This window comes from Microtus oregoni, unplaced genomic scaffold (genome assembly GCF_018167655.1).
Source record: "Microtus oregoni isolate MIOR12 unplaced genomic scaffold, Mior012 000121F_ref0000216, whole genome shotgun sequence".
NCBI classification, from domain to species: domain Eukaryota; kingdom Metazoa; phylum Chordata; class Mammalia; order Rodentia; family Cricetidae; genus Microtus; species Microtus oregoni.
The window spans coordinates 574,747-594,632 of record NW_024544753.1 but is presented as its reverse complement, the minus strand read 5'-3'; the positions used below and the strand labels follow the sequence as shown (position 1 = coordinate 594,632).

The 19,886-nt window shown below is 40.9% G+C and overlaps 1 protein-coding gene across 1 annotated transcript in view; it reads left to right on the top strand.

Moving 5' to 3' along the window:
- Positions 1-19,886, top strand: part of LOC121444390 (protein Shroom4-like) — a 204,845-nt gene extending 184,959 nt beyond the window's left edge. Inside the window, 4 exon segments of the mRNA XM_041646205.1 lie at positions 7,633-8,466; positions 13,109-13,289; positions 18,436-18,705; positions 19,617-19,886. Coding sequence (XP_041502139.1) covers positions 7,633-8,466; positions 13,109-13,289; positions 18,436-18,705; positions 19,617-19,886 — 1,555 coding nt within the window.

Here is a 19,886-nt window from a genome sequence, read left to right as displayed (position 1 = left end):
CCACTAGTTACCACCTCTAAATATTTTCACCCAGCTTCTTATATCACCAAGTTTGTAAACAAGCCTATAACATGTGAGCTTCTGGGGCCTGTTTCAGATCCATACCATAGCAAGTAGGAAGTAACTCTTGAGGAAGCACCTTCTTTTCTGAGATGTGTAGGTAAGGAAGGGTTCATCACAGCAGAGATGCCCCAACTGCCTCACAAGAAGTGCCATGGCAGACATCAGCCCAGTAATAAAGTTCGAAAGCATTATGTGTGTGATAGAATTCATAATTTATACTAGCCTACACTACTCAAAACATAGGGAATTTAGTGTGCTTGCTGTGCAAACACAGCCACAAACTAAATACTACTCCCACCCGCCCACTCACACAAGCACAAACCTCAATTAGATTATAGAGAAGTTGGAAGCTACTCCTCTGATTTACTATTATTTACTGTTCCCTTTGCTTAATGGCTTTGCCCTTGGGGCTAAAGGACAATAGATGAGCTTTTATTTTACCGTAGTCATAAAGAAATTACCAAGTACCTGCTGTGCATAGACACTGCGCTGGATACTGGTGATATGTAGTAGTGAACATGGCATGGTTTTCACCTTCATAAGGGATAGGTAACTAAGCATTACTGTGTTAGGAAGGTTGATGTATTCTGAGACTGCCTACTTGCCCCATACTTAAGGGGTGGAGAATCAAAAATACTTCCTTGGGAAAGTGAGAATGAAATATGAATTTGACAAGTCGCAGAAAGAAAGGAAAGACAATGAGGTATAAAGGGAACAGAATATATGCAGGCAAGGAATATAGAAAGGGTGGGAATGTCAGGATCTTTAAGGACCCTTATAAAACCCAGCAAAAGGTTTGTTTTCTGAATATTTTAAGCTCCAAGTAGGAAAGTATATAAAGTTAATTTTATGTTTTATGTTCACCTTGAATATTGCTAATTATTTGGGATTTCTATGTTCACTTTTTCTAGATGTATATTGATTGTACGTAGAAATGGATTTAATAAAGAAAGTAACTTCCAAGTCTATCATATATTTGCTCATGCGTATTCCATGCTCACATACATTAGAAAGACCATACTTTGATCCATCAGTACAGCTCCTCACCAAACACTTAGATAGCTATTGTGTACCAAAAATCTAGTGTGTATTTATTATGTACACTTGATTCTATATCTTATCTCTATTTTTTACTTTTGTTTTAGTTCTATAGATTTGTAAGTTGCATCCTGTTCTATTGCTTTACTTTTAACAGCTATAATACAATATTTCATATTTAGCTCTTCCTATTTTAGTTTAATTCCTATAGAAAGGCATTTAGAGTTGCCGGGCGATGGTGGCACACGCCTTTAATCCCAGCACTCGGGGGGCAGAGGCAGGCGGATCTCTGTGAGTTCGAGACCAGCCTGATCTACAGAGCTAGTTCCAGGACAGGCTCCAAAGCCACAGAGAAACCCTGTCTCGAAAAACCAAAAAAAAAAAAAGGCATTTAGAATATTTTCATCCTTGTGATTACACATAAAGTTATAATGAATACCCTTATGTATGCCCAACTCAGTTCATGTTGAAATACAAACATAAAATATATATGTATATTGAGAAGTAGAAAAAGACAAGATCTCCTGAGTAAATTGGGAGCATGGGAACAATGGGAAAGGGGATGAGGGGAGGGAAGAGGAAAGGAGGGGAAAAGAAAAACTATATAGCTCAATAAAAAACAATTTTAAAAGAATATATTTATATATACACAATATGTAAATGTGTAAAATCCATAGAAATTGAATTGCTGGCTCAAAGGATAATCAGTGCTGATTCTGTTTTCTTTACAAATGGCCTTTGAAGAAATTATGCTTCCACCAACAGTGTGTTAGATCCTTTCAATTCTTTAGTTTTTATTTTAAAATGGTTCATTATCATTTGTATATACAATTTCAAAGTTTACATGTGACTCAACCTTTTCTGTTATGTTGATAAGACATCCTCAGTTTGCAATCAACTGCATACTTTTTTCTTCTGTTGTGTTTCTGGTTTCTCTTGTGGCTTGGTAAGTGTGCTTCACATACCGAAGGCATTTACTCTTAGTTGCACTTAAAACAGATTTTCTCATTATATCATCACCTTTTAGTTCTGTTTCTGATATTTTCTTATCATGAATTTTTAATTTGGGATAAATTAAAATTAAATATCACCTTTGTTTGATTAAATCTATATTTGGTGACTTACATTAGAATTTAATCTTAGGATTAAGGTTTTTCCTTGTTTCCTCTAGAATTTAATTATAATGTCTTTTTCACATTTGCATATGAACTTTATTGGAAATAGTGACATGAAGGTTTAACCTTATCACTTATCTTAGTTGTTCCAAAACTCTAGGCAAATGAGTCATCTTTCCTAGCTTAGGTTATACTGAACTAACTTCACATGTTTTTGAATTTACCAGTTTAGAATTCTGTAGAAATGTCTTTACTGTTTTGCTGAGCTAGGTGCATAGCATTTGTCTGACATGCATGAAGCCCTAGGTATAACAACAATGCTAACTTTACAGAGCTAGCTACATTTTTCCTGATAGTTGCTTTTTAAGTCAGGTTTGATAATTGTAACCAAATATGTTTTAGGTCAAGAAAGCTGTTTTATAACATTTATCTTTTGATTTATTAGTATTGTCAATTATATGAATAGAGTTTCTAATACTAAATGAAATTTTAATTTCTAAGATGAGCTTGCATGTTTATGGTGTAGTATTTTTTAACATCCTCCTGGATTCTCTTCACTAACACTTTAAGTTTTTGTGTATACGTTCTTAAAAAAGACTTGTCTCTACTGTTTCTTTCTATATTTCCTTCTCGTTGGAATTGAATCCCTTCTATCGTCCCTAGATTTCAGAGTCTTGAAAGTGTATATTTTATTAGTGTTGTATGTTCGTTAAAGGTTGGCATAACAATATAAAACTGTGTGATTTGTGTGCTTTTGGTTAATTACTTTGAGTTTTTCCCTATGATAACTATAGTTTCTTTTCCAGTCAGTCAATGTTGGCAGTTGGTGGTTTCTCAGGAAATTGTCCGAAGTTTTCCAAATTGTTATATCAAAAGGTTTTTTTTTACTGTTTTCATTCATTGTGTATCTATACTTATTTCTCCTTTTGAATTCTGTAATTTACTTTTGATTCATGACTTAAGGCTATAAAGAATGAGAAATGTTTATATTGTCTGTTAGCAATATAAAGCAATCGGGAGTATTCTATCTGACTAGTAAATTATTTGTCAATTTTACTCTTTCATTTTTCTTTTCAAAATTTAATTTTTTTTATTTTTGAGATTTTAATATAATTATATAATTCCCCTTCTTTTTCCTTCTTCCAAACCCTTTCATAAACCCCTCCGTTTTTATCTTTCATTATTAGTTATATAATTTATTTTCTACTCTATTTATTTCTGCTATTTTTTAAAATACTTTTCTGCTTTGGATTAATTTTGGATTTTTTTTAAAGAATTTGTTGATTGAGTACTTAATTCATTTATTTTACTTTGGTGTTATCTTTTTCCCTTTTATAGAAAATAGGTTCTTCTCTCACACAATATATCCTGATTATAGTTTCCCTTCCCTCTACTCCTCCAGGTTCCTTCCCACTTCTCCCCTCTGGATCCACTCCTTTTCTGTCTCTCATTAAAAAAGAACAGGAATCTAAGCGATAACAGCAAAACATGACAAACTAAAATATACTGAGATAAAAAAAAACTATCACATAGATGTTGAATGAGACAAACCAACAGAAGGAAAAAGTCCAAGAGAAGGCACAAGAGACAGAAGAAGTCAGGAGTCCCATAAAAACACTAATCTAACTGAAAGCTGTAATATATACACAGAGGCCCTGGTGTAGATCCATGCAGGCCCTGTGGTTGCTGCTTCGGTCTCTGAGTTCATATGAGCTTTGATCATGTTGATTTAGTGGACCGGGATCTCCTGGTGTCCTCCATCCCTTCTGGCTCCTCTTTCTGACTCCTCTTCCACGAGATTCCCTGAGATCTGAGGGGAAGGATTTGATGGAGACATTCCATTTAGAGCTGTGTGTTCCCAGGTCATCTTCTAAGCTGTAAACTTTCCTTGAGCTACCACTTTAGTGAAGCATATCCTCTGGCTTCGGATGATTTCTAGATGTTCTCAGTTCCAGATTTCTTCTTTAGCTGAAGTGCAAAACTTTTCCTGCTTGTCTTCTATATACTATACATTTTCATATTTCAGGTTTGGAATTAACTTCCAGTAATACTCAATTATGATTTGAGAATGTGGTTTGTACTGCCTCTGGTTCATATATAGGCGATTAAAAAATATTCAATGGGATCCTGAAGAGAAAATGTAGTCTTTGTTAGTGTTTTCTCTTATTTAACTTGTAAGTTGAAACAGTCTTACATTTGTTTCTGACTTTGTTTGCCTTTACATTGTCTACAGTTTGCTTATGATGTTTGATTGTGGTTTTTTTTACATAAATATTCAGGACTTGTGGGTATAACAAGATATGCCTTTAATGTTGTTCTTATGTGGCTGACAAAGGAGGATTTAAAGTTCAAAGCTAGCCTAGACTATGTAACAAGACTTACTTCCTCTCTCTCTCTCTCTCTCTCTCTCTCTCTCTCTCTCACACACACACACACACACACATGCACGCACATACACACACACAGTGGGGGGGCATATACATATATGCATGTGCTCATACCTAAAGAGAAAGGAGGGAAAAGGGAAAGAATTAGTGTAATTAGATCTTTATCATATATTCCAGTTGTTAGCACTGTGGCGGTGTTCCTTTGGGAGAGGAATGAATGCAAACTAAAATCGGAGTAATTAAGAATAATAAATAATAATAATCAGCAAGGCCCCCTCTACCTGATATATATTGGTCATCCTTTTGCTGTCCACTCACTACTTTTTCTTTTCTTTTTATTCCTGGAGAGGATATGCTAGGTTGGATAATTTGTGCATGAGGAGTCTCCAGGTAGGCTCCTGCAGAGTGAAGATAAGTGGGCATGAACTTTTGATCCATGTGGGAACTAGTGATGAGGGGAATGATGGTTTGTTCCCATTTTATCTCAGCTTGGTTAGCACTATGTATACTGTTATTTTTAAAGAAATAGTCCCAGCCATCATCATGTCTGTTGAATGCATAGTCTCTCTGCTGATAATTGAACCCTTGGAAGTTCCTGGCAGTAGGCAGGACGCAGCATGATGTTGATTGCTCGCAGGCTACCATAGGAAAGCAGATCATAAGTCTAAGGAGCTTGCCTCTTTATAATCAGCTGAAGAGAGTCATTTCATTTTGACAAATCTCACCATATACAAGTCTGATATTTTACAAATATTCAAATAAAACTGGACTTTGTCCTTTGAGATTATCTTTTATAACTTAAAAGTATTATTTTTCCATACAAAAGATCATATTTTAAATTTCAAAATTTTTCTTATATGAATATATAACATAAAATATTAAGTATTTATACACATGTATAGCACCGATCAAAAGTTGTCTCAAAAGATTTACTGAATAATTTTTATCTCCTTGTTTATAATGTTTTATGTAGATGATGTTTTTATAGTCTACCTTATTTCTTGTTTTCAAGACAGGAAATCTGTAGTATATTTAACCCTGATTATCCTGAAATTTACTATGTAAACCAAGTTGGCCTCAAACTCACAGAGATCCATTGCTCTGCCTCTTGAGTACTGGGGTTAAAGGTGTGTGTCACCATGCTTGATTAGTTTACTTTATTTCTAAATTTACTGGTTGGTTCTGTTAATTAATAACATACTTTTACTTACAGTTGTTTCATAAGATGCTTGCTTATCCTTTATATATATATACATATATGTATATATATATAATTTTGAGTATATTTTGGTCATATTCTTCCCCTCTCCGAAGTTTTTCAAGATCCTCTCCTCCTTCCTACTCACCCAACTTTAAATTATTTTTCAAAATAACAAACAAAAACCCAATATAACAACAAAACCAAGAAAAATAAACCATGCTACCACACACAAAAAAAAACTATAGCCAAATGAAATCACACAACAAAACTATGGAGTCCATTACAAGTTGGTCAACTGCCCCTGACCATGATGCCTGCCCTAGAGTGGTTGACACACCCAGTGAGTGTTCCAGTAGGTGTGACAGTTCAGCTGTTAGCCTTACAGTGTGTCTAGATTTACACTCACTCACTCACTTTAATATAACAAAATAAAATATTAGATAAAACAAAAACACTCATAGCAAAGTTGGATAAGACAAACAAATAGAAGGAAAAGAGTCCAATAGAAGGCACAAGAGTCATTTCTCACACTCAGGAATCTCATAAAAACACTAAACTGGAAGCTGTGTGTGTGTGTATATGTGTGTGTGTGTGTGTGTGTGTGTGTGTGTGTGTGTGTACGCAGGAAAGACCTAGTACAGACCTGTCCATGCCCTGTGCTTGCTGCCTCAGTCTCTTTGAGTTCATATGAGTTCATATTTGCTCATGTTATTAACTCATCTTTATCCCATCCTCAATTTTTGGATAGCAGAATAGTTTGTCTACTTTTTAAAGTTAGTTTTCAGAAAAGCCTATAATTTAACAGTTCTTTTTGAAATTTCAGATTGTGATGTGATAGAAGAAAATATTTTTAAGCAAAAGTGGTAGATCCTTGTGAATAACTTAGTACTCTTAGCACACATGTAAGAACAGGGAAGTTATATGTAGTTCATTTCTAATCTATCTTGCATCAAATAGGCAGTAGGAGAATGGAAGTGGGGAGTGAGATACAAGAAAACCTCGTGCACTTTTCATAGTAAAGTATCAAATTGTGCTGATTCTGGGTAGTAAGCGGCGCCACGGGCATTCATTATGGAAATCACTGTACATTTCTAAGCACTAGAAACCTGCGTAGTAAAACAAGAGAGAGAAATCAAATAAAGCAGGAAAACCACGATTGTAAGTCCTAGATTATTGCATTTCCAGGCTGAGTGCCATAAATAGGTCGGGGTGCTATGTGTTTATTTTTGACTTTGGCTAAACAGTTCAAGTTCAAATCCCAGCTCTACCTCATAACCTTTATAACCCTGGACAAGTTACTTATCCTAACAATGTCTCATTTTCCCAAACTCTAAAATCCAACCTGTAAGAACTACCTCCTAGGTGTATTATAATGAGCAAATAAGTTTGAACATAGAAAGCACTGAAAGTGTACACTAGTGTCTTAGTTCTCAGCCTGAGTTGGGACCCTTTCAGGGTCCCCATCTTAGATTTCCTGCATGTCAGATATTTACATTACAATTCCTAACAGTGGCAAAATTACAGTTATGAAATGGCAACAAAATAGTTTTAATGATTGGGGGTCACCACCACATGTATTAAGGGGTCTGTATTAAAGGGCCACAGCATTTGGAAGGTTGAGAACCAATACACTAGTGTTTAGTACTTAGTTTATGCACAAAATGTGTTTGCTGTATTCATAATTATATTCTTATCACCATGGCCATTGCACTTACTACATCTATTAGAGTTTTGTAGTCATTTTAACTTTGCGGACATGATGTCATCCGAAATATGGGCCTATCTACCACATGCTTCTCTTGGTCAATGCTTCTCTGTTGTTTTGTAGGGAAATGGCTCATTCTAAGGCCAGCTTTTCATGGTCTACTCCCTTCCACCCTTGCCTTGAAAACCCAGCACTGGACTTGTCAAACTACCGAGCAATCTCATCTCTTGACCTCCTTGGAGACTTCAAACTCGCCTTGAACAAAGCAGAGGAATCTTCAGTTTATGAAGATGGGAGTTCTGTTGCCTCCATGCCCCGCCCACTGCGAAACCGAGCCTTCTCAGAGAGTCACATCAGCTTGGAACCTCCAAACCCCCGGGCCTGGGGCATGCCTCAGAGGGAGCCATTTACTAAAGGCAGTGAGACTCAGCCAGAACTCCTTGGGGCCCGAAAGAAGGCTTTCCCTCCCCCTCGCCCTCCTCCTCCCAACTGGGAAAAATATAGGCTTTTCCGTGCAGCCCAGCAGCAGCAGAAACAGCAGCAGCAACAACAACAACAGCAGCAACAACAACAGCAGCAGCAACAGCAACAGCAGCAGCAGCAGAGGTGTGATGAGGAAGTAGATGAGAAGAAGGAGCAAGAGCAGGAGGAGGAGGGACGGAAAGAAGATGACCTACCACCCCAGTATTTTAGTTCCGAAACCACTGGTTCCCATGCCCCTAATCCAGATGAGGGCCTGGAACAGCCACAACCCCTGAAGGTGGGCCACCTGGAGGCCTCAAGGCAGTCCTCACAGAGTCTCCCAGAGCAAGAGGTCTTTGCTCGTCATCCCAGTGATTTTGTGCCTCCTGTAAGGGGCCACACTGGAGCCCAGCCTGAGAAAGCTCAACCTCCTTGCTATTATGGCGCTCGTGGATTGTGGAGGACAACTGAGCAGGAAGCCACTGTGACCCCAAAGTAAGTGTTTGGGAAAGACAATGGGTCCCAGGAAAGGCAGCCAGCAACATGAATTAGATTTCACCTCTGTTAGTTAGCAACTGTATAACACTGATCGTCTTACCTGGAAAACAGGTGTGAAAGATAATGTACCTGTTCTACCAGGTTCTGACTATTAACAAATTGCATGTAAAGGACATCAACAGATACTTGGGGCATAGTAGGTGCTCAGGAAATGAAGTTCAAGGTTTTATCCCTATCATTAAGAAAATATGCTATTGCTTCTCAATGGATCTTTAAGGTATACACCAATATCTGACCCCCAGTCACAAAAGCATAAGCCATTCTTGGCTTGTCCTCGGCCTTTTCTAAAGCCTGGCTCCTACCTGCTCTAGCAAAGTAGCCTGGGGCTCTGAATCATTCCCCCAGCCCCAGAAGAAAGATGTTGCTGAACTAGATGCTCTGATGGTTCCTTAAACAGCCAAGGGCATTCTTTGTCCCTTCCACTTCCTTCTCCCTCTTGTTCTCCTGCTTCTGCAGATTTGCTTTGCCAGACATTAGGCAGCAGTTGACAGGGCTAGCTGGCTGGGCTGAGAGATCAAAACAGGATTGTGGGCTGCCACTGACTTCTATGTGAGTGTTCATCTGTGCATCACTGTGTGTGTGTGTGTGTGCGTGCATGCGTGTGTGCGTGCGTGTGTGTGTGTGTGTGTGTGTGTGTGTTCATGATCTCCATTGCTCCGTGTTTGGCCTCTTAGCTCTCCATTCCCACTTGCAAAACTCCACTGGGGATGAGCAGGCAGGTGTCCCCTAATTGTTTTCTTTAAATCCTTTTATAGCAGGACCTTGCCTGAGAGTGGTTGCTATTAGAAATACCTTGTTTATGTGACTTTTATGGACAGGCTAATCTTGTTACTTGGTTATCTGGCACTGATTGAGCAGTTCTCTGAGGTGCCATAAGGAAAGCATTTATAGATCCCAGCTCCTGGGCTCTGTGAGAAGCCCTTAGCAGACCACATGTGGCTCCTTCTTAACTGGAAAATATGTTGCAGAAACTAGCTGCGTTGTGCTTGTTACGTATTACAGCTGGAAGATTGAAAGGTTACCTGGCAGATAGTAGGCATTGAACTAATATTTCAAAGGCTAAATAGATAATCAAATAAGTTTTCAATTAGGCACTTACTATGTGCCAGACACTGCCTGACATTTAATGTACATTATTTAAGTTATTCTTCCCAACATCTCTGTTGGCCGTTATCATCCCCATTTGACAAATGAGGTAGCTGAAGTTGAGCAAAATAAGGGACTAATTAATTCAGTATTGTGCAGCAAAGACTCAAATCCAGATCTATCTGCCTCTAAATCCAGGCAGCTGCACCTGCTGCAGCATCCTTGTCCTCGTCGTCCACGTCCTCCTCCTCATCGTCCTCCTCCCCCTCCCTGCTTCCTCCTCCTCTTCTCCTTCTCCGTCACATTGTGCAGCCTCTCTCCAAAAGATCTTGTTCTTCCATCTTCTCTCTTACCGGGTAATGTATACCAGAAGTAGCAGGTCTAGTTCTATGACTCTTTATTGTCCTGACACCTGAGCCACTGAGAAGGAAATCACTGTTTCTAAACATCGTATAACCTGCTCCAGTGATTTGTTTGTAAGAAATTATAGGATGCAAGGGAATACATTCATTTGCACCTAACCTTGGCTTCTAGCTGCAAAAATCAATTCTAAATGTTTCTTCTGGTGATAAAAATTTAAGGAAGAGCATCAGTTCCATCCTAGGTGAAGTTTCTTCACCTGTTTACTGTGCGCTGAGCCCGATTTTAAGTATTTTCATGAACAGATCATTCCTGACATGTGATATGCTCGTTCTTAGGGTTTACAATGATGGCAAAGCAACATGCACTCAGTAGAAGTGGCATTTGAAGGTGGGGAGGTTGGCCTTTTCCTAAGCTAGTAAGGGTCTCACAGCAACCTTTAGTGGTACTGAGGAGCAGCAGAGGCAGTCAGCAAATGAGAGAAATGACTGCTACTCTACAATGTGCTCTGCTAAGCTGTATGCTTTGGAAGGTTAGGTATAGTCTAAGTAGTTTTCATTTAGGATGGGTTTATTTGGACATTGATTTAGTCTCCCCTAACGAACCTAGTGGAGAGTTATAACTACTCCCCTCTACCTTTCAGATGAGAAAAGTGAAGCTAAGAGAGAAACTAACTTTCTCACAAGATCGCAGGCAATCCAACTCATAGCGCACAGCATCATCTCAGTATCGTTGGTCCCGGCAGTTCTCTTCAGACTCTAGGAAAGTCTAAGATAGAGAGTGTTGAGGCCAGTAGATGTTTAAGGTTTGCAAAGTGAAAAGCAAATAAAGATGTCCAAATTTCAGCCAGGCTAAGCCACAGTATCATTACCACACATTTACTGTTTAGTTACAAATTCTCTAGCATGTATGGGAGGAAGTGGTGGGAATAATCAGTCGTTGCTCCAGGCTAATAACTGATTCCAGCGTAGATCTGGTTTGTGCTGCAAACTCTAAGCACGTTCTCTCAGTGCTCAATGGACAGTTCTGATCTTATATGTAATGTTTACTTTCAAATTCAGATTAGGTTCTTATAGATTTCTTGCAATGCCTTCCCTATTCATGAGGGTAATGAGGAAAAGAACCCTGGAGTACAGTGCTTCATACGATCCACTGTAACGTTGTGCAGGGCTGTGCTGGCCAACAAACTGACTTTCCACGTAGCACCTGAGTTTGGATTGTTACACTCTCTGACCCAGGAAATTGATATGTACCATAAATTTATAGACAGGAGTTCTCAAAGCTCATTTCTTTGCATTCCCTCCATAATAGTCTCTCTTCTCTGATATCAGAGGAATAGTCCAGCTCAAAAGTTCCTTACAGTCTGGAGTTTGTAGAGTATCGAGCCGTTCATTTGTCGCCATCACAGAAAATAGAGGATAAACGCACAGATGTGGAGTCAGGGCCGAAGGGAAAATCATTGGTGTACACTTTACTGGCTGCTCACCTAGGGAATATAATGTTCCCTCTTGGTTCTTCATGTTTTCTGTCTGTAAAGTGGTTACGATAAGCATTCAGTTGTGAGTGTCCATATGTGCACATGTGTGTGCTGTGCACATGTGTGTTACCTGTCTTGAGACAGTTTCTGGGGTATAACAAGAAGTGTGTGTGTGTGTGTGTGTGTGTGTGTGTGTGTGTGTGTCTGTGTGTGTATTAATATAATAGTTCTAAGTTTGAAACCCTCCGTGTTAAGAAAGTGCCTCTAGAGTGAGGATTATTGGCATGCCCAGGTTGCCTTTGTGTGATTAATTAAGAGACAGCATAGCATGAATCAGTAAATAGCTGTGGAGCCTTTTTAGCTATTATATTTGACCTTTATCTAAGAGCTACAAATAGCTGCAAAAATGACTAATGAGTTTCTCTTACTTTCCCTCTCAAACAGCTAGAGGTTAGAAAGGGCTAGTGACGCAGACAGGTGGATGGTAGGAGGAGCTGCTAGGCAAAGGGAATATGTGTGTACATACATATGTATATGTATATTGCTATATACGTGTATATATGCATATATACATACCTATGTACATGCATATATACAAACGTACACACAGCACTATTGTGAGTGTAGGCTTTTCCCTTGCATAAACCCTGGGCAGAATTGTTCACCCCTTCATTACTGAAACCTGACATAATAGCCTTCACTTTCCCACTTTTCCCACTAGACAAGAAGGCTTATTATCAGAAGAGTCTAAGTCCAAGCCAGAGAGGAGCCAGAACTACTTCTTTCCTAAGGAAAAATTCTCTTTCTCTGGCTGGGGCTCTGTGAAGCACCACTATGTACCTTCGTGCTTCAGTAACCCCAAGGCAATAGGCTCTGCCGCTATACTTTTCAAGCCCCTGGTATCGCTGGCTTCATTCTCTCCCCATTTCTCTCTGCAACCATGCAGGGGGCTTGGGCCAGTAAGAATATTCTGGAAGTGGAGGGATGCTGCCCCTTCTCAGGCCAAAGAGCTGCCCTACAAGAGGCAGCGTCAGAAGAGCCTGTGAGAGATGGGATGGACCCTGAGAAGTTTTTGGCAGGGATACTAATCCCTGCCTTCCAAATAGTGGCCATGGCTGAGGTCACAGGTGACCTCTTCGCTATGGGAAATCAATAGTGGGGTGACCATTTCAAGCAGGAGTAGCAATAGGATAAAAGAAATGAGTATGAGGAAAGCCATGGGGTACCTTTGTAATCAAGCAGATTAGGTAGAGCGGGGCCAAGTAGGGGCTGTACTTAGGCAGAGGAGAGGTTACCAGACAAAAGGATCACATTTATTCATCCCAATCCCTCCCTGAAGGTTGTGAACTAATCTTGGAGGTCTTCTATGTTCTTTGTTTTAATGGTGTGTTAATGACTGAGCCAAATGATAAAAATGTCTTTTGAGCTCCTAAGGGCAGGCACATAGAAGGATATGGAAACAGACTGTCTACAAGTTTGTCATTGCTTTTAGATAGCCTCCATGTGACCTGTTCATCTTTTAACAGTGCCTTCTGGTCCATTTTATAATAGCTAGGGGAAGTGGTGTCAAATGTTACAGGTAGAGAAAACCAAGAAAGGCGAAACATCAGTGGTCTCTGAACAAAGTGCTCAAATGGTTCCCTTTTGTTTCCACAGACAAGAGTTTCAGCACTTCTCACCTCCTCCAGGGGGCCCAGGAATCTCTACCTCTTACTCAGCATATTATAATATCTCTGTGGCCAAGGCAGAACTGCTGAATAAATTAAAAGAGCAGCCCGAGATGGCAGAGGCAGGCCTGGGAGAGGAGGGAGTTGACTATGAACTGGCTCAAAAAAAGGTAAGACTTTCATATAGCCCAAAGATTTCCAGCATTTAGCTCAGTATCTGAAGAACAACTAGCCCTTCCACACCTTCTAGCATGTCTTTCATGCCTGTGTTTCAGTATGGAAATCAAACAGCCTTCCCGCAGTTAATTCTCTGATCAACAGTAGTAGCACTAATTGTTATCTCTCTAGTCCTTAGAACCACCCTGCTACAGCGGTGTGGGAGGGGTGTGTGTGTGTGTATCTGTTTGTCTCTCTGATTGTCTGTCTGTCTGTCACTGGAGATTGAACCCAGGACCTTATGTGGTCTGTACTGGTGCTCTGCTGCTGATCTAAATGCTCAACCTCAAAGAGTCTCAGTAGAAATTTTTAAAGTATTTGGGACTGACACTGGGGCCTAGCATGTGTTAGCAAAGCATTTTGCACTGAGCTGCATCTCCAGTCAACCTCCCTTCCTCCCCTCCATTCCTCCCTCCTTCCTTGCCTCACTCTGCCTCCCCTTCTTCCCTACCTCCCTCCTCCCACACTTTCTTTCTTTTGTAGTGCTAGGGCTGAACCCAGAGCCTTGCACTTGCTAGGGCAGTGTTTTCCCACTGAGTTACAGCCCTAGCCCTGCCAGATAAGTATTACTATCGCCCCCACTGTTTTTGTAACCAGTTAAAGGGACTACCTTTTCCAAGGTTACATACTAAATGAGTCCTGGACTCAAAGGCAGAACTGCATCTCTGCTCTCCCATTCTGTCCTTTTGAATTAAGCAACCTAAGTCACTGCCTAAGGCACATCAGAGCTCTGGCCAATGGTAGTGCCATTAATTCGTATTCTCTGTAAGTTTCTGGGAGAGAGAACAGACTGACTAAGGAGAAATTATAGGCTGAAAGACTATTATTTATTTGCAATGATGGTCAATTATCTCTTGAAAATACAAAATAGGTAAATGGGGATGTTGTTGTTGTTGTTCCAAGTCTCCCTTTCTTCCTCTAAGTACCAGTAGCCCAGTTTTTTAATCAAGTTCCTGGAATCATTTTACCCCCCTTGCACTTACCTATTTTATCTCATAAGCAAATAGAGTTGTCATAGCAACCTCAAAGGCCCCAATTTGCCATTTTGTGGACATGTGAACTCAATGTAAATTGCTCTTCTGCCCATATTTCTCTTTCAGGACATGACCTGTAGGAAAACATAAGGCCATTTTCAGAAGCCCTCCTTCCATTTTCCCATCTGAAGCAAAATGTCAGGGAAATAATTGGACCATAGAAGTATCTGATTTTATTGATCCAGATGCTCTTCCTTGGAGTCTATGTTTCTTGAACATGGCAGAGCTGCTCCTTGCTTACTCAAGGCCAGGACTTTCCAGGGACAAAGATAATGAAGAAAGATGACTGGAAATGGCAAAGGACAGAATAGCAGAGAGTCATTTGCAATGGCTGCAGGTGGGGCAGGGCAGTGTTTGTGTGTTAGGAAGAAAGGGGAGGAAGGTCGTCAGTTTGCAGTGTTCCAGGAAAACAGCTCAGCTCTGGCTGAGCCTGTAATGACTGGCCAGCTTCCTCCAGTGCGTACAATACACCTTCCCCAGGCTGACGGTTCAGGCTACAGAACCCAGGTACTGAAAAGCAAAGTGCTCCCTCCCTCCATCTTCATTCTTTCCTCAGTCCCCAAAGGGTTGGCATCCCCGGTGAGTCAGTGAAAATCCTTTGACACTGACATTGACTTCTGTATGAGAGAATGGGAGGTGACAAAATAATCGAGGATGTTTTGAAACCTAGTTATGTTTCCTCATTCCTATCCTGGGCTCCCAGTTCTTGGCAGGTTTGCTGATCTTTCCCACACTTCCAAGCACAAACATGATGATTCCCTGACTTTTTTTGACAGCAGGCTTTGGAACCTCTTAGTCTTGATCACCTTCAACAATTCCAAATGAACTGTTAGAAAGGAACACTCCAAACCTACCCATCCCAGAAGCTTAAACTACAATAATCATAAATCATACACTGAGTGGAACTTACTTCCTGTGTATATGATACTATCCTCAACATGTACTAGTTCATTTAATTCTTACAACCACTCTGTGATGTGGATGTTATTGTTATCTACGTTTTCCCGTAGAGAAGTTGAAGTCCACAGAGGTTGAATAATGTATTACAGGTCAGACCACTACTTTGTGACATTCAAAACAATCTGTTGCTAGAGTCTATGATCTTAACCACAATGCAATACTGGCTACAAAATCTGTAGGCAACCAGGATAGATAGCATCATGCCATTCAGAACCTCTTAGTTAAACAAGGTCTTCTCTCTGTCTCTCTCCCTCCCTCCCTCCCCACTCACTCACTCACTCACTCACCTACTTGCGCTTACTCCCTCTTGCTTCCTACCTAGCTCACTCGTACTCGTTCTGGTATTTATCTGGACCAGGATGTTATGTTTGCACACATATATGTTTGTGTACATGTGCATGTGTAGCCTGAAGGTCAACACTGGGTTTCGCATTCTGTTGTTTCTTACCTTATTCTTTTTAAGAAAGTTGCACTCACTAAACTTGGAGCTTAGTGATTGGCTAGACTAGCTCATCAATGAACTCTGGGAATCCCTCTTTTTCCATCATCCCCCAGTGACAGGGTTACAGATACATTCTGCTGTGCCTGGCTTCTTTTGTGCAGGAAGTAAGAGAGAGAGGAGAGGGAAGTGGCTGCTTTTTTAAAGGAAGAGAGACCACGCCCCAATGGGCTGGTATCTCAGCGGCTATTGGCTGAAGGAGCGGGAGGAGCTCCCGCAACATACTTGCATGCAAGCATTTCAACCACTGATGCATCTCTCCAGCCCCTAGATATATATTCCTGACTTCCTTATAATAATAGTAATGATAATGTTTATGATAACAATAACACAAATAAATGTGCGCTTGGCATTTACTATCTCAGACACAGCAGTAAATAGTTTGCTTCTGCGATCATGTTTACTATCAACTGTCACAGCGCCCTGGACAAAAGTAGACTGCTCTAGTTAATAGATACAGAAGAAAACTTTGTATCCAAAGTTTCTGAGTTTGTAGAAGGCACGATTGGTATCTAGCAGTTTATATGACTCAAATTCCACTCTACTCCATTGCCTTCTGGTGAGTGCAGTCACACAACTGATTACTGCTGGAAATTAGAGGATTAGGCTGTCGTGTTTAATTTTGTCGAGTTGATTAGATCGATAGGTGCCTGGAGACTGCAAAGCAGGCCTCTGGGAGTTCTGGAAGGCATTTCCACAGATGATTAGCAAAGGGTGAGTGAACACACGCCCAGAATGTGGGGATGCCACCATCCGATAGGCTGGGGACCCAGATGTAATAAAGGGGTGAGGGCAGGCAAACCTATAGTATAGGCTCTCACTCTTGTGCTCCTGGCTGCCACAATGAACTGAAACTCTGAGACCACGAGCCAAAGTGCACCATTCTTCTCTTCTTCCTTTAAGCTGTTTTGCATGGGCATTTCATCACACAAAACACACAACAAAACTTAGCACATAGGAGGTGCTTCCCTGGAGAAACATAATAAACAGTAAGAGATTGGACTTGCACTCATGAAATAGAATTAGAACAAATTAAAATTACACTGTGTCTTAGTCACTATTCTATTGCTGTGAAGAGACACTAGGACCACAGGCACTCTGATAAAGAGAAGCATTTAATTGGGACTTGCTCATTGTTTTAGAGGTTTATTCCATTATCATCATGGCAACAAGACAGGCAGACATTACAGATGACAGTTTTACATCTGGATCCATAGGCATAGAGATGCATAGGAAGATCCATAGGAAGAGAGAGACACTGGGCCTGGCTTAAGCTTTTGAAACCTCAAAGCCCACCCCCAGTGACACATTTTCTCCAAGAAGGCCACACCTACTCCAACCATCCCGTGCCTTCTAATCCCTCTCAATTAGTACAACTCCCTAATGACCAAGCATTCAAATATATGAGCCTATGGGGGCCGTTCCTATTCAAACCACCACACACTGTAAAGTCTGATTCTAGAAGTTTTGTTTTACTTTGTTTGGAGGTTTCTGTTTGCTTGTTTGCAGTTCAAGGTATGGAAGTCAGTATCTTATGTGTGTTAGGAACTGTATGACTGAGCTATACCCCTAACAGTAAAATATTTCAAAGCTCCAAAAAGAAAGAGGCCACTCAGAGATGACTTCTAGAAGAGGTTTTTCCCTAGAAAGGGTGGGAGCAAAGCTGGGCCTTGGAGAAAGAACAGGAATAGCCCACTGCAGAGAAACTGAGCAAATGGAGCTACAGAATCAATTCAGAAAGTTAAGAATGGGGGTTGTGAATATTGTGAAGTGGAGAGCTAAACCCGAATGGTTCCAGAGAGTGGAGGTAATGGGTCCGGAGAGTGGAGGTAATGGGTCATATTGGACAATAATAATAACAATGGCCTACCTTTTATTGAACACTTTCTGTGCTAAGTCATATGAATTATTATTGAATCATTACCACTCAGTGTAATGAACGTAACACTTACCTACCATCCTTCTGCAAAGAGAGAAAGTGAAGCTCAATTAAGTCAAATCATTCAGGTCCTTCAGATAGAAATTGGCAGATCTAGAGGTCAAACAGAGTCATAGTGACTGAAGAATTTTCATTCTCACTCAAAGGCCTCAAAAATGATCCAAGGGGGCCAGGACCTAGCACACTGTAATGAGCACCAATGGAAAACATATAAAGTGATCAGCAAATATCTGATGACAATTCTTTCCAATCTGGGGCCTCAGAAGCTCTCTAGCTCCCATTTATTATAGTCTCAGTTGCATTTTGCAATGTGGCTTGGTCTGTGGGTACTGCTTATCTGATACCAAGAGCTTTAGTGGTAACATGGAAATTCCTATCAAACAGGGAGGGAAGGTACCTAACTCAGAAACCTGGAATTGCTTTTCAGTTGCTCAGGTTTCACTCTATCTCTTTATTCTCCATTCCGTCTTTCCTTCCCCTATCCCAACTTCCCTCCCCCTTCTATTTTTAGTCTGACCATTTAGACAAGTTCTCAGTGTATAGGCCAGGTTGAAATATTCTTGCCTTCACCATCCATGTGCAGGATACAGGTGTGTGCTCTGTTAAGCCCAAATCTGTTTCTGTTGAAGTCCAAGTTCATCCTTTTGTCTTCTGTTTAACTCCCTTAGATTCAGCTCATTGAAAGCATTGGCCGGAAACTTTCTGTCCTGCGGGAGGCCCAACGAGGGCTCCAGGATGATATCAATGCCAATTCTGCCCTTGGAGAAGAGGTAGAGGCCAACTTAAAAGCTGTCTGCAAATCCAATGAGTTTGAAAAGTATCATTTGTTTATTGGGGACCTGGACAAAGTGGTCAACCTGTTGCTGTCACTCTCTGGACGACTGGCCCGGGTAGAGAATGCTCTCAACAGCATCGATTCAGAGACCAGCCAGGAGAAGGTACAGATGTTGTTCCTGAGGCTGTAGCTGCAAAAAACGCCTCTTTAGCTTTTAAGGGAGCCAGAAAACAGCATTAAGAGTGTGAGCATTGGCTTTTTAGTACCACGAGATATTCTGCAGGTTAGCTGTGTGATTATAAGCAGCTTACTTAGCCTTGTTCTGTCTTACTTGCTTCATTTATAGAATGAAATAAGCATGTAGCCTGCTTAATGTGTTTTATGTGATGGTTGAGATAATCCAAGTTAATTGCATAAAATAGTGTCCAAAACAGAGTCCATATGGAATCAGTGCTAGCTGTTAGTGGTGGTGATTGATGGTGATGGTAATGATAGGGGTGGGGGTGGTAGCAGAAGCAGAAATAGCCGCAGCAGCAGGCGTAAATTTGCCTCTGATCCCCTTAGAATTGCAAAGGGGCCCTCCATTTTATAGGTTATTTCATTCTGTTATTATTGAATTAAACTCCATTACCTTGCCCTATACAAGGAGCTTTGATCCAGGGTAAGAGGCCCCGTACACGTGCACACACCTTCAAATACACACCCCCACTCACGTCCACTCACACAGAGACACCATACAGAACCCATCACCACAGTGGTGTTTGTTCAGCAAATGGAAGGGACTTAGTTCAACTTGGCGAGAGGCTTCCTCCATACCAAACCAAGTGGTGATCCATGCTTTAAAGGCAGCCTTAGAGATGGAAAGATGTGACTGCACACACCCCCTTTCCCAAAGTGCTGTCGTGCTTGCCTTTCTCGAGCTATAGGCAAGGGAGCTTTGTATGTAAATGCTTACAGAACAGGAAATCTAGGGCTGGTTAATTAGCAGAATGCATAGGTGCTTCCTTGGTGGAAGACTGCTGTGCAGATGCCTGGGGATTGGGATAGCATTTAATTGGTTCTCTGCTTCCCCAGTTGGTGCTGATAGAGAAGAAGCAGCAGCTGACAAGCCAGCTGGCAGATGCCAAGGAGCTGAAGGAGCACGTGGACCGCCGGGAGAAGCTGGTGTTCGGCATGGTCTCCCGATACCTGCCTCAGGACCAGCTCCAAGATTACCAGCACTTTGTGAAGATGAAGTCTGCACTCATCATTGAACAGAGAGAGCTGGAGGAGAAGATTAAACTTGGGGAAGAGCAACTTAAATGCCTCAAAGAGAGCCTGAACTTGGGGCCCAACAAATTCTAA